General features: G+C 41.1%; 2 protein-coding genes and 1 non-coding gene across 8 annotated transcripts; 2 read left to right on the forward strand and 1 right to left on the reverse strand.

Annotated features, from left to right (window-relative positions):
• Positions 1-544: 544 nt before the first annotated feature.
• Positions 545-618, forward strand: TRNAI-AAU (transfer RNA isoleucine (anticodon AAU)). The gene has a single exon. It is a non-coding gene; the product is annotated as a tRNA-Ile (tRNA).
• A 484-nt stretch (positions 619-1102) lies between these two features.
• On the forward strand, positions 1103-18193 carry ZNF839 (zinc finger protein 839). Of its 6 annotated transcripts, XM_057397096.1 has the most exons (9): positions 1103-1837; positions 2751-3683; positions 5674-5928; positions 6670-6762; positions 7120-7272; positions 8846-8986; positions 10017-10155; positions 11879-12319; positions 18060-18193. In XM_057397096.1, coding segments are annotated over exons 1-9 (2775 nt in total). In that variant the 5' UTR covers positions 1103-1219; the 3' UTR covers positions 18062-18193. The 6 variants fall into 6 exon arrangements, with proteins under 6 accessions (XP_057253079.1, XP_057253074.1, XP_057253076.1 ...); XM_057397091.1 differs by lacking the exon at positions 18060-18193 and having other exon boundaries at positions 11879-13187; XM_057397093.1 differs by lacking the exon at positions 18060-18193 and having other exon boundaries at positions 10017-10122; positions 11879-13187.
• CINP (cyclin dependent kinase 2 interacting protein) lies at positions 16266-21289 on the reverse strand. Its single transcript, XM_057397107.1, has 5 exons — positions 21265-21289; positions 20549-20717; positions 19810-19933; positions 18058-18187; positions 16266-16593 (listed from the first exon to the last, which is right to left on the reverse strand). Exons 1-5 carry the CDS (start codon positions 21272-21274, stop codon positions 16391-16393), a joined length of 636 nt encoding a protein of 211 aa, XP_057253090.1. The 5' UTR covers positions 21275-21289; the 3' UTR covers positions 16266-16390.
• Between the last annotated feature and the right edge of the window lie 1144 nt (positions 21290-22433).

The following is a 22433-nucleotide window of genomic DNA, read 5'->3' on the forward strand; positions in this document are numbered from 1 at the left end:
CCCGCGCCGAGCTGCGGTGGGCCGATCTCCAAACTCTGCATTTTGGAGAGGGGTCCTCACCCGCCTTTCATGCCGCCTGCCTTTGCTAAACGGACACAGTGTATTTTAATGTAGGCTTCACAGATGAGAAGTCCTTTAAATGCTGCGTATACAGCCAAAAGCAAAATACTAGGAAAAAGTGAGTCATTTCTGCACTCAAACCAAGATCGTAACAGTGTGCTAAATAGCCAGAAGAGTAAATGGTTTAAAATAGATGTCCAAAAAAAAGAAATTATTAAACTCGAATCGTAAACTAGAAAATCCAGGAAGCGTTAGCCTATTGAAATGGAGTGGCAGCGAACACCCTGGACACGTCTTGTGTGGCGCTGCGGCTCTGTAGAGGGTCAGTCCGAGGTGTGCTCCCACGCGTGGGCTCGGCTCCGGCGCTCTCGCGCCAAACGCGTTCGCCTCGTCACCACTCCCGACGCAGCCAGGATGGGCAGTGTGCCCCCGGGGTCCTGTTACTTGTCAGCAGGAAAAAAAAAAAAAAAGCTGGCTATCGGCGGGCCGGTTAGCTCAGTTGGTTAGAGCGTGGTGCTAATAACGCCAAGGTCGCGGGTTCGATCCCCGTACGGGCCAATGACCCAGTCAACTTTTTTCGCTCTCACTATATAGCCGCGTCTCCTAGCTACCCGCTAAGAGGCGCGGCTTTGCCCCTGCACCAGGACGCGGCCGCGGTGCGCTAGGTGGGTACGGACAGTCCCCCACACAGCATGGGCTGCGCTCCATCGAGGGCTGTCGGAGCCCGGGCCGGCAACGGCAGTATGTTTCTCCTGCACGTAGGATAACGCGCTCGGGTCACCCCATCAGGCGCGTTCTCCTCCGTGCGGGTTCCAAGTGACTCATGGCTCACTTGCTACCTGTGTTGGTCTTAAGCCCCGCCCGGAAAGAGCGAGTCTCGGGGTGAAGACATCGTCTTACGAGGAAAACCGGCCCGCGCCACCAGCTGATTCGTACCTCCCCAGGGTCCCACCACCACCCTCGCCGCGCCCGCCGCACCTAGGGGGGTTTTTGCTCCCGAGAGGCCGCCGTTGGTGTCGGGCGACCCCGCCCCAGGGGCGAGGCTGTCTGTGCCGGGAGCGCCATTGGCCTGCGTGCCACCGATGCCCCGCGCTTTGCCTCGCGTCGCCGAGACCTCCCGGGGTATTGATGCGCTTCCCGCCCGCTGACGCTTGCCAAGATGGCGGCACCTGAGGAGGGGGACACCGAGGCTCCGCCACCTCCTCCTCCCGCTGAGGACAAGCCTCCCGGGGGAGCGTCCACTGCCTGCGGGGCTCCCCTCAGCGTGGCGGCGGTGGAGGAGGAGGATTGCAGGGGCGCGGTAGGGCCCGCGAACCCCCTGCCCTCTGCGGGGGGCCCAGAGCTGCTGGCGACAGCGGGGGAGCTGGCGCAGAGCTTGGCAGCCGTGGAAGCCGGATCGGCGGCAGCGGGCACAGTTCTGTACGTGCAGGAGGACGGGAGCGTGGTGGAGGGTGAGCGGCTGAGCGCCGTGGAGGTGCGGCTGCTGCTGGAGCAGCTGCTGGCTGCCGCCGACAGCCCGTCGCCGGGCACGGCGGAACCGCCGCCTCCTCGGCACGCCGCCACGCCGCTGGCCCCCGCGGAGGTCCAGCGGGTCATCGAGCAGGTGAGCAAGGCCCAGGAGAAGAAGCTGCCGCCAACCGCCCCGCCGGAGCCCTGCCTGGGGCCGCCGGCGGCCAGCATCATGCACAACGCCGCCCAGCAGCTGCGGAGCGTTGCCCAGCAGGTCGCCAAGCAGCAGGGCAGTTCCGTGGCCGCCACCCGGCTCCTCCCGCAGAAGGTAACCGGGGCTGGGAAGGGAGGGAGCCTGCGGCTCCCGGGAGGTGATGAAATCCACTGCCGAGGGCAGGCGTCAGGGGGGAGGTTAATGCGGTTTCAATTATGAGGGTTTTTTCCGTTCTCCTCGGTCACACCTGCCCTCGGGTGCAGACTGGAGTCTCACAGCTGGAAGACACAACTTTCAATGTGGTTTAGAAAAATCCGCGTTTGAATAAATACTTGCTGCTGTGGTAAGTGTTTCGATCTGAATACACGTGCAGCTAAAACAAGTTAGAAGAGCTGTTTCATAGTGGTTAAGTGGTGATGCACAGGTGGAGAATGCATCCTCCTCTAACGGAAGATGACAGTACCTGGGCTTTCAGTCCACTTTTTGGGGTGCAGGGGTTGTCAAGCAATTGATTCAAGCTGAGGCAAAAATTTGAATGAGGAGGAGAGACTGAGGGAGATGATCAGTAACACATACTCCTCCTTAATCATCATTACAAAGGTTTTTTTTGAACTGATCACTTACAGTATGTTCTGGACCTGGTACTGGGCCTGTGTGTCATGTAGCATACTGTTATTCTCCCGTGTTTGGTTTGCTGAAGGTTATGAATCTCCTGGGTTATGATGCTGATTGTGCTGTTCCAGAACAAGCTTGTCAGCAGGAAACAAGGCTGTGACATGGCCTAAGAGCAAGCTTCACATGCTTTAGTTGAACAGCAGCCACAACAGTAAATGTGCAGAAAAGCCTGTATCTTGAAGGGAATCTGTGCTTTGATGAATTAAAATGGGAAACTAATGATGTGCATTGCTTTCTTCGTGCCCTTTGCTTTAAGGACATGTAAGGTGTGTATCAATCACCTTGATAGTATTGTCTTTATTTATAAATGCTGTATTTGTGTAATCTCAGCTCTTCCTTTTTTGCACAAAAGCAGCTGGAAGCCATTCGTGTCCAAGTTCAATCAGGACAGATGAAGGAAACTGAAAGGCCAGTGCCATCATTGGCCCCAGTCCAGCCCAAAACTGTAAGGCTGAGTCAATCAGTTAGTAGGAATTCTAACATGCCAGGACTTGGTATTGTTAATCCCCAGATAATTAGGTTACAGCCTGTTACAGGAACTAGGCAGCAGCACCAGCTATTCCTGCATAGCTCTTCCAAGTCTCCAGTTCAGCTGCTTATGGAGAAACCTTTACCATCACGTGGATCAGCGTCTCTCAAAAAGATTCCCACACCTAAGATGCTAAATGGACAGAAAGCTGCATGTGACACAGGATCGGCTGCAAGATCTTCAAATGTTAACCTGGTGTCAGGCAGTTCAGCAAACACTCTGGTACCATGTCTTGAAAAAAACCAAAAAGATGACAAGTTAAAAAAATCCTTGAAAGTGAAAACACGTTCTGGACGGATTTCACGCCCCCCCAGATACAAAGCTAAAGATTATAAATTCATTAAAATGGAGGATTTGGCTTATGGTCATCGGTCTGATTCTGATGACTACTCTGAGCTGAGTGTAGAAGATGATGAAGAAGGAAAGGTGAAGGGAAAAGATACATTATTCCATTCTTCAAATTATGATCTGAACCCCAAAACGTTTCAATGTCAGACTTGTGAAAAATCCTATCTAGGAAAAGGAGGATTAACAAGACATTATAAACTTAACCCAGGCCATAGACAGCTGGAGTCTTCACCTCAAAAAATACCTTTAAATAAGCCTAATGGAAGTATATTGGTGGACAATGACTGTGGAATAAGAGAGGAAATGATGAGTCCAGCACATTTGGATTCAGTTGCTGCCACTTTAAATAAGGAAAATGCACTAACTACCAGTCTGGAAGGAGCTGTTGATTCAAAAGCTGGAGAGCAGGTAATGTGTTCTTTAGAAAAGCTGTCAGTTCTGTGGAAAGTAGGATGGCAGTTTTGTAGTTGCATAGTCTTGTAGTGCTCAGAAATGCCCACCAACGCAACAAATTAAACACATTTCCTATTGAAGTGCTTTAAAAATCAAATTATTATTTCTTGCTGTATTGCAGGAACAGTATTCTTGCACAGGCACATAAAACAAAATGCTTACTGAGTGTTCATTTGCTAATGGTTTTCTGACGTAAGTTTTCAGCTTGAGAAAACCTTTTCTGCATAAATAGCATTCTTCTCTGCATTTGTGTAAAATACTGTGTTGTTCAGTTCCAACCTTTAGCATGACAGCAGGACATCATCTCCTCTATCAGTTTTGGTTACTGAAAGTGTCATTACTGAAAAAATCCCTAATTTGGAATCTAGCAGTGGACTGCAGTTTTTCCTAGAGCAGGGTTTGAAAGTGCGGCTTAGCTACCCCTGCAAATCAAACTCTGGTGACACATCAGTCCCTGGGTTGGAAGCTACTTTAGCTACAGGTTTTTTTCCCTATGATGTTTTAAACTGGTCGTTTCATAGTAAAATTTGTCTTTCAATATTAAAATGACACTAACATCTTGCAGCAGGAACTAATACAGCTGCAGTTTAGGGGAAAAAAAAAATACTCATTTGGCAGTGTGACATTTGTTACTTTTGTTTATAAATGTGAAGTTGTTCTCAGAATGTGAAAATCTACATCTTAAGATGCCAGTGCAGCAAGCAAACCTCCCCCATCCTCTATGCTCTTCTATGATCTTTGGAAAAGGGGAATGGCAGAATACTGAAGTCCGCTCTCTGTGTTACTTCATAGTTGTTGCTTCCCTGTGCAGCACTTTATTTTACTCAGGATGATAGGAATTTTGAAAAAATTTTAGTCAACCTCATACATAATACTACTACTGACTGCTAGATTGCTATTGGACCTGCTACTTTTAACTACCAAATATGGATTCTGCAAATTTGCACTTTTAAGACATTGATTTGTTCTAGTTTTGGGCTAGGTAAGAAAGACTAGCAGGATTATTGAAGCAGGTACATTGATACAGACAGGAAGACAGTAAAGATTCCCACGCTCAATCTAATCTTATGTTATATTTAGAACTAATTTAATAATTTAATCCTTGGATAGAACTGACATAAATTGGCCCTTTTTAGAGCCTTCCTAACTACTAGGTAGTAGGGAGCTACTGAACGTGGGGATGAAAATGTACTGGTTATGAAAAGAAGCCTGATGTACTTCAGTACTATTCTAAACCCCTCTCTTAGAAAAAATACTGGGACATTCTTAGAAATTCTGACATGAAAAGGAATACAAGACGTGTTCAGTGAGAAATTTTTGCTTTGATCAGTAAAAAAAATTGCTCTGAAATCACAATGGCAACTTAAAAATAGAAAATGTGCTAAGAGTTTGCCATGTGGTCTTATAACAGGAGCTGCTTCTTAGCAGTGTTTGTAGGGAAGAGTAAGGAATTTAAAACATGGAAACCAAAATACATTTTGATTTTTTACTTGCCAAACTTGTTACTCTTCATTGCTGTTCATGGTTTCTGTCTTTCACATTAAGTCATCATGCGTTGACCTAGTTACAGTGAAACCCAGATTTTTTGGGGGGTATGTTTTACTGCTAATTAAGATTTATTTCTACAACCTCTTTTTTGAAAAGGACATACTTTACTTTACAAAATACTAAATGTATTTAACTGGCATAAACCAATTGCGTTCTCTTAATCTCTGTATCAAAAATCAGAAATGCTACCTTTGCAAATAATAGCATGCGTGTGTTGAAAAAGTAACTATCTTACTTATTAGTTTAATTTATTCTACAACTTTCTTTGAAGTTTTGCTTGTATCCACCTTTTTTAATACACTGTTTATTGTTTACATAGATGAAGAACTTAATTATAAAATTGTCTTCCTCAAAACAGTATTTAAAGGTGCAAATAAATACTTTTTCTTCTAAAAAGACCTGTAAGTCTCCAGAAAGCAGACCCTTGTTGGCAGAACAACAAAAAGAAAGCAGTCCAGGGCACCAGGAACCTGTAACACCAGAAGGACCTGGAAGACCCAGACGATCAAGGAGACATGGTCGACTACAGAAGGGTGGAAGGTCCAGGTGTTCTGGAAGGCTGAGCAGACCTGGTCAATCCCCTTCAAAATCACTCAGTAGCGTGTCAGCAGAACGCAATGTATACAGAAAAAGAAAAGCTAGGTTAAAAGAGGTATGGTTCTCTTCTGCAATTACTTCACAAATACCTTCCCCTCTTTTTTTTTTATTATTTTCAAGGAATCATTTTTAAAAAAGCTGGTTTTAATTATTTTTTTTCATCCTTGTGTACTGACAAGATGAAAGCCTAAGGAAACATTAAATTGTCTTTTAAGGAAAAAATACACCTAGCAGAACACTGGGCAAAGGGGATATGGGAACTCAGTCTGGAAAGGGACTTTTGAAATGTAGATACCTTCTCGCTATCATTTTTCTGGAGAAATGACGTTACTATCTATTACTGCGTATCTCCTCAAACACAATAAAAGGAAATAAACCCAACTGAAGTTGGGAAACATCAAAAAAAAAAAAAAGAAAAGAAAAAGAAAAAAAAAACAAATACACACAAAGAAGCTCTTGGGGGAGGATGGAATGGGGGTTAAAATCCATGCAGTTAACATATTTTTTGCTTGTTTCCTGTGTGTTGTGGAAGATCCTTTATGGCTACTAAATGTACTGATGTTGCTCTTTATGAATTGGCAGCATCTGTGGGAATGAGTTTTGTCTGTATAAGGGCAGAAACTGTTTTGAAGTTTTCCGATTTATCTCTGTTGGTGTTATGTTTGCATCTGTTCTCTAAGCTGCTTAAACACATAGTGTATCCTTAAAAAAAAGAGTAGTGATATTTAATGTTCTGAATGTGGGATGAATAACCCCTGTAGGCTGCTCTGCTCTAATAAACTCTGGCTTTTGACAGTTAATACAACAATGCGATAATGAAGACTTAATGGAGCTGGCTCTCCCACGTCTCACAAAAGTTGTTACAGTATTTGAATTTCTGTTGATGAAGGTGAGGTGTGTTGTTTTGTTTTTTTTTCTTTTTATGTAAAACTATTTAAATTATTTTAGGGAGACTTTCTTTAGTATACATTAAAAAGATTCATTTAGAGATGTATCTGAATTTCCTTAGTTAGCATTGTTCCACACATCACTTCAGTCTATACAGGTGAAGCTCTTGTAGGTCTCTTGATTGAAAGCCTCACTTTTTGCTGACTGGTTCAGTGGCTTTTTCGATACTCCACAACCTTTTCACTTGAATATTGCTATTTTAAAACATTGGACGAAACAAACTGGCATACTTTAATTTCCCTGGTTTTAAAATATGGGGGGAGGGGAAACAAACCCTTTTTTCCCCTGTTATTTCTAGGTTGAAAAAGGGTATCCAGGCAAAGCCTACTTCCCAGATGTGTATAAGGAATTTGAAGACTTGCATAATATGGTAAAGAAAATGGCTTATCGTCACCTCAGTAATTCAAATTTGCTGAGTTGTCAGCAGCCTGTTGAAATAAGAGATGCTAAGGTAATAAAGCACTCTGTTTGGAGCTGTGATTTTTTTTTTTTATTTTTTTTTTATTTTTTATTTTATTTTTTTATTATTGTAAAAAATCCAACAACTAACTGAAGAGAAAAAGAAATCCATAATAAAACTGTAGTTCTAATTTATGGCAGTAGATACAACTAGACAGTAGATAAAAAAGATCCAGCAGCACTGGTACTTGTCTTGTGTATCTGGGGTAGTATGAAGCTGCATGTTACTGCAAGGTGGGCTCAGCAATAACTGCTAATAAAAGTGCATCTTACTGTTTAACTAGGAAGGAAGGGTATATATTTAAAATGAGTGGCCTTGATTTAAAGGGATAAATAGCTCCATTGCAAAATGAGGACAAACTGAATGCATATATGCAGTTCACAGCTGTAGTAACATGTGAAAGGTAGTGAATACATTAATAAAGCTGCAAACTATTATTTCGATGATTCTTCAATTCATTGCTTATGCAGCTGTATCTAGAAAGTGTAGGTTTGGTTTTCTGGTTGTTTTTTGTATTGCTGTTCTTTTTTAATGTGGATCTGTTTTTTCCTCATGGATTCTTCTTAATCTTATGTTCCCTTTGCTTAGAATAAAACAGCTCTTTGTGCTTAACATATTTTTGGCTTTCCCTTCTCAGTTTCCAGTAGTGAAAATACTATTTTGTGCAATATCTTCAACAAAATTTCTAAATGATGTGCTCATTAAGGTATGTTAGCACTGAACTTGCAACTACCATGAGAGGGGAGCATACTGGAAAAGTTAGGGTAGGGGTGGTGGAGATAAGAATTTGGTTCTTACAATCCTGGCTTAAAAAATAAAAAAGATGTCTTGTGTGGACTGTTAGCAGGGGTTAATATGTATGTTTCAGAATAAATTGTGACATTTACTGTATTTACTAAAAAAATTTCTAGAATTACTGAGTGCCCATTTGGCTATTCTGTAACACTGACATTTCCATCTGGTGAAATGAAATTGCACCAAGTACAGGGATGCTGTTGATAGTGGTGTCTGAAAATGGAACCTCTTTCTTGCTTCGGTCTTAATGTGCACTCTTAATACAGAATTACGCTCTTAAAAAAAAAAAAACAAACCACACCCAACAAAACAAAACCAAAACCAAATTAAACAACCCAGCCTTAAGAGTCTGGGTAGTAGCACACCTACATAAGGATGAAGCACAGGATTACAATGTGGGGATGGGAAAAAGAAATCCTTAACTACTTACAGATACTCTTAAACAGAAAGACTGAATGTTGTAAGGGCAAATTATGTAGAGCCTCAACATTGTTCTTTATTAAACCTGCTCTTGGTAACTGTCTCTGGATTCTATATATAACCATTGTACACCTAATTCTTTTGAGTTTGCCTCTGAATATTCACCCTCAAATGAAGGTCATGTTCTATTAATGTGGAGACTGATTGAAAACATGGGAGTCTAAATACTTTATTGAGCTGTGACAACAGATTGTCAGGCTAGGCCTGAGTTTTAAGAAAATGAATCCTTACTTCAGCATTTATGTATTGAGATTGGAGAAGCTAACTTTTACTTTTTTTTTCTGTAAAGGTTGCTGAATCCCTAGGAATTACAGAAATACTTGCTGGACAAGGAAAGACACAAGGTGCAGACTCTTCTTCACAAACTATAATTAAAACTGTTAGTGAGCAAGTGCTTCTGGAGATACTGGGACAAAAACGGTTAGCTGAGGTATGGAACACCTTTGTGAAAATTAAAAATGAAACTAAGACAAATTAACACTTGTTAAAACAGATAATACTAGTATGATTTTGTAAGGAATAATTATCTGACTCGTGTTAAGGCTTTTCATGATGTTTGGAAATACTCCATACTGTGGTATCATAGCATAACATATGAACTAGCTATATATAGAGTATATATAGAGTATATAGGTAGTTCATATACCATGAACACTTTAGTTAGTGAGACACTAAAGGTGTACTTTGGGAAGACACTTGGTAGCATTCAGGACAGAATCTCTTACAGGTAATGTCATGATATAGGAAAGAAGGAATATTTGAGATGCTGGTAAATGGGAGCTGCACAGTGAGAAGGATCCCCAGATTGTAATAATTTGTGCTGGAGTAAACAGGCGAAGCTGCAGCAGGCTCAGATGCTGGAGAAGTGGTCGCTGTGGTAACTGGTGGTAGGCAGAGAGGCATAAAAACAGTTCCTTTCTTTCTAACAAGGCAGCTGACCAGATTTAGCCTGTTTACAGCTGTAGCAGGGAGCTCAGTTTCCTCTTGAAAATCACATCTCTTTGGTCCATCCCCTTAACAGTTCTACTTTTTATTTAATCCAGCGTTGTTTCTGGTAGTGGATAAATAACAATAGTGCTTTTTTCATTTGCTGCCTGTGGTTAAATTTAAGAGCTAATCATGTTTTCTTCATTACCAAACAATACTGGGCAGACTGTGTATGCCCCTTGGTTTGAAGTTGGAGGTTTCATGCCATACAGTTAACAACTGAGTCTTAGAGAGATGCTTTAATGTTGATGCAAGGGCAGATTTTCAACTAAATATCAAAAGTAATTGTGGCACTTTGGGAAAGTGTGATGGCTGTGTTTAAAAGCCTTACCTTTTAGGAAGACCTTTAGTGTAAATCCTGTTTTAAAGGAGGGTATAAGTTCACTGCCATGAAGTGCCAGTTAGTTTGTTGTCTTTTCCAGTATTGTCAGCTGTTGTGGTGGCAGCCAGTTAATTATCTCTTGTATTGACAGAGCTCAGGGGAGGAACTGTTGCCATCAGCCAAAAGGACCAAGTTAGAAGATGTAATGGAGAATGTGAATAATGATAATGCCAGTCAAGATGAAGTGAAAGAAAAGAGTGAGAATTTATGTACTCTGTCTGAAAAAGATGGTAACCTCTTCAGATTTTACAATTTTGTTCTGTTCATGGAGGAGCTGAACAAATCTCTTTATTCTTTAAGCTACTGTAGGTTTTGTCTCAATTTTTAATTTATTAACTTGCTTCCCTGGTACTTCAAAAGCAGCTGTTTAACTGGAAAGGCATCATGGCAGGGTGGGAGGAAGTAATGGATGATGCAGAACACAGCAGTAGCTCAATTCTGAATGCATGATAATCTGGTTATTAATATTGCTGCAGCATTATGAGCATAGTACTGTCCTCTACTGTGTGCTTCCTGAATGCTTCCTATTCACCTTATCCCTTATAGAAGGGAAGGTGCATGACCTTTGTGCCAGGAGCAGGAGAGTAGAAGAGGAAGCAGCATGTGTGTCCTTCCTCTGCCCCAGCAGGCTGCAGGAGCAGAATCATCAGAGCTTGGTGAAAACTGGGGAGTGGAAGAGCTGATGCAGGCTGTCCTGTATCCCAGGCAGGATGTGAGGCCTTAAGATTGGAATTTAGGCAGGATTCTGCACCAGTCTTTGGATGGTTGCCTTTCTTTTTATCCCTTTGTTGTCTTCATTTGCCCTGCCCCTCAGGTTGGCAAGGTAATGGCGGATTAGAAAGGAAAGCAAGAAGGGTCCCCACCTAATCTGCTAAAACTCCACTGGTCTTAGACGCAGAAGCATTGCAGTAATTCAGAGGCATTATGATCACTGTTGTGAAAGATTTCAGCCCTTGTCCACCTCTAGTAAGATATGTCTATCAGTACCATCCTTTTGCTTTGTAAAGACCTTTCTCTGGTGTGATGCTTTGCTTTGCTGTCTGCACATCTTTCTGTCAGGGGTTGTGTTTATGTCTTTCTGTTTATTTTTCTTTCTCTGAAAGACTCTCTGCATGACCATGCTTATTTCTTGTTGTATTAATGATTTACTGCTGCTGGGCTAGGAGTTTTTTTAAATTTGGTTTCACTTGCACCTTCTAGTAGGGTTTTTGCAAGTCTGCAGTACAAGTTAAAAAATATCCCTTCTGTAGTGTGAGGCCTCCTTTGTTGTGCAGTGGTATCTTTCATAACAACAAAAAAATCCCCCAAACAACCTACTGGTTCCTTTCGATTGTCGATTATAAAATCTGACAGCTCCTATTACTGCAGCTAACTAGTTATTGTTCAACTGTTTGTCACCTGAGTCTTGGTCCAGGTCAAATAACTGGTAAAACACACTAATTTTGTAGTGCTTTTAACCTTTTCTGTCACAGGATGAAAGTGCTCCTGGAGCTGCTAGCATACCTAATTAGATACATAGTTACTGGATGATACAGTCTGAGTCCAGGATGAGCTTGATTATCAACACAGAATTTATTAAGTTTAAATGTTTCTGTCAGTTTATTAATGGTAATATTCTTTATCTTTTAATGTCATAAATGTCTTTAAGCTGTGTGCCAGATTTTGACTTTCAGCCCGGGTTGTTTTCAGGATTAATTGAAAAATGCTGTTTCTGATGTGAGGTCCCTTGCTATGAAAATACCCAGTAATATTTCACTATCCATAAATTTTTCTACAAGCTTTCTCATTGGGAATTGCTGTGAAAGTCTTGTAAGGTGCTTCAGGTTTGCTAACTGGGGGGAGGAAAGCAGGGAGGCAGTCTAGCTTCTCCTCCAAAATTACTGCTGAAAAAAATTTTTTTGAACATGCAATATTAGATTGCTCAACAAAATTATATTTATTTTACCTTTTCAGGTTTTAATCAATTAAATGGAGAAATCCAGCTTTCAGAAGATGGGCACATCACTTGCTGCACAACCGGAAGCACATTACTGACAGCAGAGCAACATAATTCACTTGCTGATTCAGGAGTTAGAATCGATGCTGGAAATTCAGCTACCTTCTCCCAGTCTGTGGAAACAAGGGCAGAGTATTCTGAATGTGTGGTGATACAGGGATCAGATCTGGCAGATGATGAGTCTCTGCTACATGAAGTTGTATTACCAGCTGAAGCAGATGGCTCGCCTGGATTAGTCCAAGCGCACTTTGTGAGTGAGGATACAGCTGGTGGGCTCTCAGCTCCTCAGCTTCGTAGCTCTGTGTCGGAGGGTGCAATGGGCAGTGAGAGCCATAACTTAGCAACAAGTGAAGAAAATGGACACCATCAAAAATACCAGAAACTGCAAGAAGAAAATTGTAATTTTGCAATTAAAGAACATTCTGAACAACTCTATAATGAAAATATTACTGATGAGATGCAGGGACTTGAAAAAGCGTTATCAACAAACATTATGCCAGTAAACCACACACACAGTGCTCAGACTGAGTTGAACCAGAGCCCTGCTCAGGAAGCCTCCGTGTCTGCTCATGTGAACCATGAAAACTCTCTTAAAAATGCAAGTGACTGTTCTTGTGGGACAGAGGAACAACATGAGCTAGAGAACAGAGTTACTGTGGATGAAACTGTAGCCTTTGAGATTACTGATGAGAGCCGTGATTTTTTGTCTCAGGGACATGAACAGATTTTTATTCAGACTTCAGATGGGCTTATCATGTCTCACCCAGATACTGCTGTTCTGTCTCAGGCAGAAGACGTTGTTATTGTAACTGATTCCAATGGTATTACAATGCACATCCCCACGCCTGAGGGGATGCCTTTGGAAACTGTGGAAACCCTACTGGAAGTGGAAGCAGATGGCCAAAGTGCAGGTATTTCGCTCTTGCAAAGTGAATTGGAGCCATAAATTGGAGAACTATATGCTTTCTTCTGGAAAATTCTGACTCGTATCAAATGTGTATTTTTCTAATGTGAATACTGAAATAATTGAAATTTAACTTATTTGTAAACTGTTTCTATGCCCTGTACTTTTTATAACTTATGTTTATATGAATCTAGCAGCACTGCAACCAAAAATTTTAGATTTAACAGCATTCTATGTGTTTTATATGTTGGGGGTGGATGGAAAGTGGGTATGTGTCAACCCTAAAACTGTAGCACTGTTCCCTTGTGTTATATAATTCCTTTTCGCTCTAGTAATCTAAAAATGCAAGAAGTTGTACTGCTGTCCAGTGTGTACTGCTGTGTGGTGTACTGGCAAACTATGTATGGGTAAAATAACTGTATTAAAACCATGGCATTTTCTGTGCCACTAAATTTTCAGAACATTGTTATTGCACTTTCTCGATGCTAATAAATATTCAAGCTACCTTTTACACTTGAAGAGCATAAATCTGCCTGAAAAATAGGCAGTTTTAAATATAAACTGCGAAAAGTGCGACAGCCTAGTTGATCCTTACTTAAATAAGCATGCACTGAGTTAGAGGTAAAAATAACTTCCAACAAAAACTGTTGGAAATGTATGTAAGTATGTTTGTGTAATGTTCAGCCACACCTTTAAAAACTGCTTAGACAGAAACGGGAACGTGCTAAGTAGTGATCTGATCTGCCTTACTGAGATACCAAATTCTTTTTTTCTCTTTAGTCCATGATGGTCTATTTTTGTTAAGACTTATATCACACAGCTAATCTAAAGGATGCATCCTTTATCAGTTCTAAGCTTGGACCTTCCTATGAACTTCACACTGCCTTGTAATAATCATAATAAAAAGGTATCCTTGACCATCATCCCTGTTTCTCTGTGCAGACAGAAGACTTACCAAACTAGTTACGTACTTCTGTCTGTCTTGTATTACTGTCACACTTCCAGTATGTTGCTTGGATGATAATATTTTCTTGTGGAGAATTCCTGGCAGCTTCTGGTCCAAGGCACTGTCTTTACTTTGAAGAAGCTTAGCAGGTGAAAACAAACAGCCTTAAATGACCAGCGTCTTTTAACATAGTTTGGTTTAGGGTTTGTTGTTTTGTTTTTCTTGATTGCCTAAGTAGAAGATGAATTTGATTAGCCAAAACACTGCCTTTTGATGTGTGGATGTGACACATGTCATCACATATTACTGAGCTCCTGCCTGGCAGTTCGTTTTATGGTGTAGGTTTTGTTTTGGTTCCCCCCCCCCCCCCCCCCCCCCTTTTTCTAGGCGAAGACAATGGTCAGAGGACACAAGATAAAGCAAGGTCTTTTGAAGTCTGATCACAGTGAGCAGTTCTTTATTACATTCTTTTGTACTGACTGATAACTACACCTGAGGACTTAAAATATAAGCAACTGCTTAAAGCTATAATGGCAAAATATCTTTTGCAATAATTTTGCAGTAATCTGTGTCCAACAGCAGTCAATGACCAAAGGACTCTGTGAACATGAAGATGACTTCATGAAGAGAGAACAACGCAATTCCTACCTGTGCAGAAAATGAAAATTTGCTTCAATTCTGCCTTTCGTATTGCTTTGCACATGCTGAGAAATACAATACACCTACTCACATCTTAAAAGAACAATCCTGTAAGTTAACCAACCTTTTCTCCCTGGAAAATACTTTTCCACTATGAAGGTGTTTCCATAGTGACAAGGGTTTGGTCCTTCTCAGATAAATTCAGGTGGCTGTTAAACTAGGTGGAATGCTTGCACTGAAAAATAATGAAGTCCAACAAAGCTATTCATAACTGATTCTTTTTAGACAATAGGTATTTGTGAGAAGAATACAACACTATCAAGCTGTCAGAAACAACCTCGTTGTTGAACAGAGTAACATCTTGAGAAAAGTTTCCTAATTCATGTCTGTCTTTTCTGTTACTGCAGGAAACTCACACATTTCTCTTACTGAGCTTATGGGGTTTTAGCTTGGAACTATTCAAGTAAGTGGCCCTACCTGTCCTATCAGAAATCTGGTCCAGAATCTCCCACTGTTTTAATCAGATTTTTCTAGTGTCAAACCACAGCTGTTACAGACACTTCATAGCAGCATGCATTTTGTGTCACTTAGGTCAAAAGAGAACTGAGGGTAGACATCTGTCAGGGCACATCAGTGAGTCAACAGCACTTAAAAACACTACGTAATTGTGTGAAATAGGAGATGGAAATCAACAGTTTATATATGAATCGGTCACACAGGCAATCAGTGGGAGGAATAAATTATCATTAATCATAATGAAGTAAGCAGAAGGCCTAAATTCACTGCACATTAAGAATTTAACTAAAAGTTTGTGATACAGCTGCAGTTTCCACATTGTAATGCCCTTTTCTGAAAAGTGATAATCTGCAATAGCAGCTAACAGTTATTAAAGGCTGGGCAAGTGTAGCAGCTTCTCCATGCTACCCAGGTCTGACATAATGGTACACCACAGTGATTATTACGTCTTTAGAAGCAAAAGCAACTATGAGGAATGAATTCCACTTCAGCATTTAGCTTTTGTATGAACTGTTTCTTCTGAATACACTCTACTCCCTTTTCCAAGAAAGCAGCATGAAAAAGGAAAAGCAGGAGTTTGAGCTGCTGATTCTTGTCACATAAACTGCTAACCAAAAACCAGCAGGGCACACTTTTAAACCAAAACCACTTGACATCAGAAACAATAATCCAAGGAAAAACTCATTGAGCCTCATGACAGTAAGCAAACAACATGGGATAAGGCCATGCCTGAATCAGATTTTGATTTTATTCAACAAATGCTTTCATATAACATCTCTACAATGAATTAAAAGAGACAAGATCTTTTCATAATATGACTGTCAAATAGTGAGTTGTACTAAACCTTCCTAGTGTGCTCCTTCAGGCATGGATCACTCTTCAGGACTGGTGTAACCAACCACTCTATAATCAAATAGAACTTACACTAGCGTCTGTGACAGCATTTCTAAACCACATACCATTCACATCCACCATGTGGATCCCTTTTGGATCTGCCTTCTGTGCTTTTCCTTTCCCCATTTATAAGGCAAGTACAAAAGCACACACCCTGTTCAGTCATGCAAATAAAACCCACAAAAGATGAAGTGCTGAATTTCTGTGGTGAAAGGGACAATATGTAAATATTTTAGACTATCAAGACTTGGAAAATAGTTAACGTTCTTTTCTGTAGGTGTCTGTGCACTGAATTCCCCCCAGATCAGCACGTAGTGACTACCTCTTTCTGATTATAGAAGACTTAGCCTCCTACCTGTAGCTTTGTTATTGCACTTAAAATGGATAAAGTGACCAAACCCAGACTGTCCCATGCAGAGAAAGGAGTATCAACTGAGACAAAATAATAAATACAAATAGGAATATTTTTAATAAGTTTTACAAAAATTCAGTTTACTTGGTAAGCTTTGCAGTTTGCCATTTCAGCTTCATGTAAGCATCATTACAAGAAGCCATGTAGCATTTGGAATTCTAGCACTGTCTATGTCCTGTTTCTAGCAGCATGGCTTCAAGTAGTAGTTTGCTGCTATTTTCAATGTAAGGCTGGTATAACCATGATGATAAATAGACCATCATCAGATCCTGGTCAGCAGAATGAGCAATTTCTTGTACAATTGTTTGCTTGAGTTGTAGCTCCTTCCTGTACATTTCAGAGAGCTTCAGAGAAACCTCATCTGAATGGATTGAAAAAAAAACCACATTGACCAGAACATTTCAGAAATTGTCTAGAAGTTACATAATACTTGTAATATAATAATCGTTAAAAACCACTACCTTGCGTCAACTATTCCCCATATCTAGACATCTTGGTTTTTACAGCATCAGTAATGTTTGTATACTAGAATACACAATGCTAAACAATTCACTCTGATTTCGGATATATTTTATACACTTGTGATTTTAACATGAGTCCCCTCTTAATTCCAGAATAAGCAGTGGTATTGATCCTCAGGATCCACTGCAACATTATCAACTACAGCTATTCTTTCAAATAACTGAAATTTGGTTTACAAAATTGAGAATGCTATCCTGAAATACAACTTTAGCATTTCAGAGTCACTTTTGATTTTAGCTAATCTAAAGGATGCCCTCACATGCTGTCAGGAACTTTAGCAATGTATGATCACCAATAAGTGATACCAATAGTGAAAAATAACAGTAAACCAAAACGAGATTAAAACTGACATGTTTAACATAAAAACTAATGTCGTTACTAGTTACGTTAATAATACTGGTAGAGTGGTTAAAATATACCTATGTAATAACCTTTGTTTGACTTTCTAAAAAAAATATGCACACAAATTATTTTTCAAGAGAGACTGATCTTAATGTTTCTAACTTAGCCTGAACCGTTACTATTTTTAGGAGGATTTAGTCTTTCATGGAGTAAAGAGCATCACTAAATGATTCAAACACAATGAGTGTTTTGACAGCACTTGTTATTCTTACCCTTTTAAACTGTCAGAAACTAAAACTTGTGGTAGTGAAGTAAGAAGCAGTGCTTCACAAAACTGACTTTCATTTCACAAAGAAGGCAGTTGGTTTGTATGCAATCAGGCTTCTCTGGAATTCAGTTTTAAAGCTGCAGTAATACCAGCTGGGAGGTGATATCTTCTGCCATCAAGTGAATTCTAAAAGCATTGGTATTAACAGTAGACAGTAAATGAACATTTCTTTACTTGCCTTGACTGACACTGAGATCAAAGGTATTATTCTTTGGCTGCCTAAGAATTAGCTGACGTATAAATTCTTTGCACTCAAGGATTTAATTTCAGTGTCAAGTAACAAGTCAAACAAGTTAAGCCTAATACTTAAAACTATGAAGTTGCAAATATGTCTCTCTCTACAAAAGTTGTGGCTATTGCAGCTTGGACACTGCAAGATCCTGATCAGCTTAGATTTTATGCTATAATTGTTACATGTCAGACAATGCTTGGCAATTCATACAAGGAGTCACCAGCAGTAACCTTAAGCCAGTGTTGCATTCACGTGTTTATTGATTAGTCAGTTCTAAAGGAGACAGATACACTTTCTCTCTAAGGCAAGACATCCAGATAAAAGATTTTATTTTTCAGTCCTCAATTACAAGACATCAATGACACAATGCAGTTAGCTGAGCTAATCAGTATTTTACTTACAGAAGTATGGTGTGGGCCATGTATGAAAGAAGGGTGCTGTGCAATTCCCAGCTCTATGGTGGAATGCTTCCAAGTCACAGACTGCTTTAGCAGTTGAAGTAAGCTTTTCCATTTTCAGTTGTATTTTTGTCTGAAAATGATGAACATGTAATGTTAATGAATATCTCAGGAACATCAAACTACTATAATCTTAAACCAACCTAGTTGATTCCTTGATTCTATTTTTAAAAAAAAACATGATTTCTGAAGAGTATTTAGTCTTAACAATTCTAACTCACTTTTTTTTTTTAACTTCAGACAGGAATCAAAGCTGGAATTTATATAAAAATGTAATATGAGATACCCAAAAATTCTGAACACTGTAGATATGACTTAGTGATTTTGCAACATTCTTTTGTTTCCCCCCATGTGGAAATTTATTAAAATCCTCTCATTTTTCACTTCTCTCTGGGTTTTTCCTACAGCAATTTAACATTGGGGTAAAACATCAGACTGCCTATGAACAAGCATGGCACAAGCCCTATGAATACATGCTTTCTTACTTTACCATGTCAAGACGACTTAAATTTGATTTCAAAAAGTTAGCAGCAGGTGAGTAAAGCAGCTTAAGCTCCTACTGACAATATATCTAAGCTGATTTAACAGCTTGCTTCATAAAACAGGTCATTCCATCCACTTCATTCATGTTCATATGACTTTGTGCATTACTGATGGGGACTATTTTTTACAACAAAATGGAGCTTGCAGGCAACATCTTTAAGTCAAGAAGCTAAAATACAGATACTTCTATAAACTTGTAAGCTGGTACAAACTTATAAGGAATGAAAAATAAAATGTCTGCAGTAGCTATGTTTAGTATCCAATCTAACACTGCCTGCTTACACTCCTTTTACTCAGGAGTAATAAAAAGCTCCATATACACATCTGGTAAGATACAAAACTACCTCAGAAAAAGAAGAACAACAAAACCCCCTCACCCAGATTACTGTTACTTTTTTCCTACAGAACAAAACTGGAGGAAAATCTAGCTGCTTTCCTGCTTATTCTAAATACCAAACTGATATCCAGTCTATATAAAAAAATAGACCTATCATATTCTTCATGGGCCTCCACTTCAGCAGAAGGGTGTACAAGTAATTTTTAATAAGAATTTTAAATTACAGTATCAGGTTAGAAAAAAAAATAATCTTTTTGTTTCCTGTCAAACTGGCAGCTGACATTAATTTCTAGCAGTATCCAGAAAAAAAGGTTAAATAATAATTATCTTTGTCTACTCTCCAGAGAAGGAATTCTGCACAGAAAGCTCAGGTAGGCAGACTAAAAATATAACTGCATTATGTCTGATCAAAGATAGCTGCAGGGCAGCTTTACCTGCTGGCAGGTAAAGCACTGCTTTATGCTTTGTTGTTTGTTTAGTTCTAAACAGAAGGAAAATTCAAGATGAGAAAACACAAAATGGGTGTAGCTTCAGAATGGATTTTTTTTACACAACTTGTTCTCAGAGGATCACTTCATAAAGGGAGGAAGAGAATTATAAGCAGAAGACAGATGTAAAAAAACTTTCAAATTTACCAAGCAAGCAAATAAATGGTGCACACTAGACTGATAATCATCTAGGTCTGAAGCCAAAGAACTATGAATAAATATCCTGATTTTCTATTTACCACAAATACTTGAGGACATTTCCTTATGTCACACTTGAGCACACTTGGAACTGATTCATGTTGACTAAGACTGAAAAATCAGCACTACCATATGCTTTAAGGTCTCAAGTAATTCTTCACAGCAATTGTCCAGTTCTTCATTATATTTTGGAGCTGGCATTTCAGATCCTGTGGCATTGTTATCACATGCTATCTCCATTTTGTCTTGAAATCTAAAGTAGAAACATAAGGCAGAGTAAATAACTTCAACGTGGGTTTACCCAAGCTGTGAGATTGAAAATCCATGTGGTCTGGTCCTACAGAATCTCTCTTGCAAGCTACGTATTTTTGGGTGGTGTTTTTTTTTTTTTTTTTAATCATCACTGTTAACTTTTCTGTCCATATAAACCACCAATTCTTTCTTAAAATCTGCCAAATTTTTTACTTCAATGAAATTTATTAATACTGGCCTCAGTGTAAATATGCAAAAGGGAACTCACATGGGCTGATATCTATAGGGTTAGATTCTCATTTTGTACATGATAAAAATATTTTAGATGTCTGTTATGCTTAACTAGTTAATGCGAAACATAGTTAATTTCTTGCAAATATCATTACTTTATGAAGTTATTTTAATCCTCTTGAGACTTTTATTATTTGGATGTAAATGGTTTATGTAACTAAAAGGTCCTGCTGCTGAGTTTGATCTAAGAGCTAGCTTATCCACTCTGACATATACATTTTCCCACCTCCAAAAAGAACTTTATAGCGATTAAAACTTTCTAGTGATTCATTTCTCAATAAAGGCAACCCTTATGCTCTTTACTTGTATGTATTAGCATACTTACTGTTCACTAATCTTCATGTTGACTATTTTGTTTGCTGTAGTAAATCCATTGTCATTCAGTCTCTCCCATTTCATCATTAAATTATGCCAGTCTGCTGCATTATCTTTAATTTTTCTTGCACTAACAGGCAAAACAGGTCTTCTTGGAGTACCATCACCAGAACTTTTTGCTGCATGAGAAAATAAAGAAATTCAAGCCATTCAGAGCGTACAGAAACAAATCAGCATGCTCTCTGGCAACTGTTTAAGTGATTTCCTTGCTTTATGGCTGAATATTGATTAAAGCAAAAGGGAATTTACATGAGCTGCCTTCAGTCGTGAAATCTAATTCCTCATCTATAAGCTTAATTACTACTTACAAGAAAATAATGTTACTGAAAAAATGCAGGCATGTTCTGCGATGCGATATTGTAACATGGACAGCAGTGGCTTTGCAGTAACCAGCCAGTCTAGCAGTCTTCTGTCTACGTATGACAGCCAGATGATAACCACAGTGTATGGCAGCAATGGGAACTGCTAGACAGTACCCCATTTACACAGGAGCACCACTCTGGGGGAGGCCTGCGAGCATCCCCTTCTGCCTCGCCCCATTGTCACGCCTCAATTCCTGCCCAAGAAGCACGAAGGCGCCGCAAGCCCAGCTCGAAGCTCAGCAGTAACGCCACCGCTCCACCCGCACACTTGCTGGTTTTAGCTTTTATTCACAGAGACGCTTACAAAGTGGCATAAAGATACAGCCCACACACCACGACAAGGCACGGGTGTCGCTCGCTTCTCCCGAGGGAAAGAGAAGTGCTAGGCACCTTCCTGGCCCGCACTCACGTTAAAGTAACGCGCCGGCGGTCGGGCAGGCACAGCAGACACCGGCCCAGGGAGCACCAAGCCCTGACCTCCGGCCATTCCCTGCTGCCGCAGGCCCAGCCCTGCACCCCTCGCTCCCACCTTGAGGTCAGCTAGCCCCGGGGACTGACCGATAGCGAAACAAGCAACACTCACCCGCCATGATGGCGCTCTGCAGCCCGCGGAAATGCGCTCACGTCCGGCCCCGCCCAGACCCGGCCCCGCCGAGCGGCGCAGGCTGCTGGCGTCGCCGCAGCTGCCGTAGGGTTTGGGCGACGCGGGTTTCGCTCCATCTTTCCGCCTGCCTACCGGCAGTAGATACAGTCGCTACGCGTTCCTGAGGAGGTGAGCGGAACCGCGTCTTTCGCGGTGATGGTGGGAAAGCCGCCTGAGGGTCTGCCCTGGCTCTCGCTCCCCTCGCTGGTTGCTGTAAGCGGGGCCTGTCGTGGCAGCCTGTTGCAGCCGGGCTGAGCGGGTGAGCCCGGCGCGGGGAAGGGGAGCGGGCCAGCTCTCCCGCCCGCCTCTCGGAGGCTCGTTTTCGGGTAGAGCTGGCGTGAGGGTGCGCGGTGGTGCCGGGGGAGGGCGGCGGAGGCCGAGTTACGCACCCGCGGAGCGGCTGGAGGAGCTTTGCCACTCTCTGTCGACCCCCCGGCCAGGCTGGAGCTCTGGGTCAGGGTGGTAAATCCGGCATAAGCTGAGGTAAATCCAGCGGGAGAGCGAGGCGGCATTGCTGGCAGTCCGTCCTGAAATCCGCGGCTGTATTCTTACCTGCCAGGAGCTGCAACCCCTAGAGTGCTGGAAAGCAGCGTATTAGGAAGGAGTGGTTGGAAACGTCTGCCAGAATACAGTAATGCATTTAAGGAAAGAAGATTTCGTAGAGAAACTAGGTGTCCCAAGACTGTCAGTGGATAAAGCTTGGTTTCCGCTGCCCCCATTTGGCATACCTGCATGTACTGTGACCCCAGGTGTCTCTTTTTCTGAACTTTCCATTTCTATTATCCAGGTTTGGTTTTTTGGGGGGGCTTTTTCTCCTCCCTCAGTAAACC

Source organism: Pezoporus wallicus, unplaced genomic scaffold, assembly GCF_028554395.1.
Source record: "Pezoporus wallicus isolate ANWC-B61680 ecotype Strahan unplaced genomic scaffold, APGP_CSIRO_Pwel_v1 contig_7068, whole genome shotgun sequence".
Taxonomy (NCBI): domain Eukaryota; kingdom Metazoa; phylum Chordata; class Aves; order Psittaciformes; family Psittacidae; genus Pezoporus; species Pezoporus wallicus.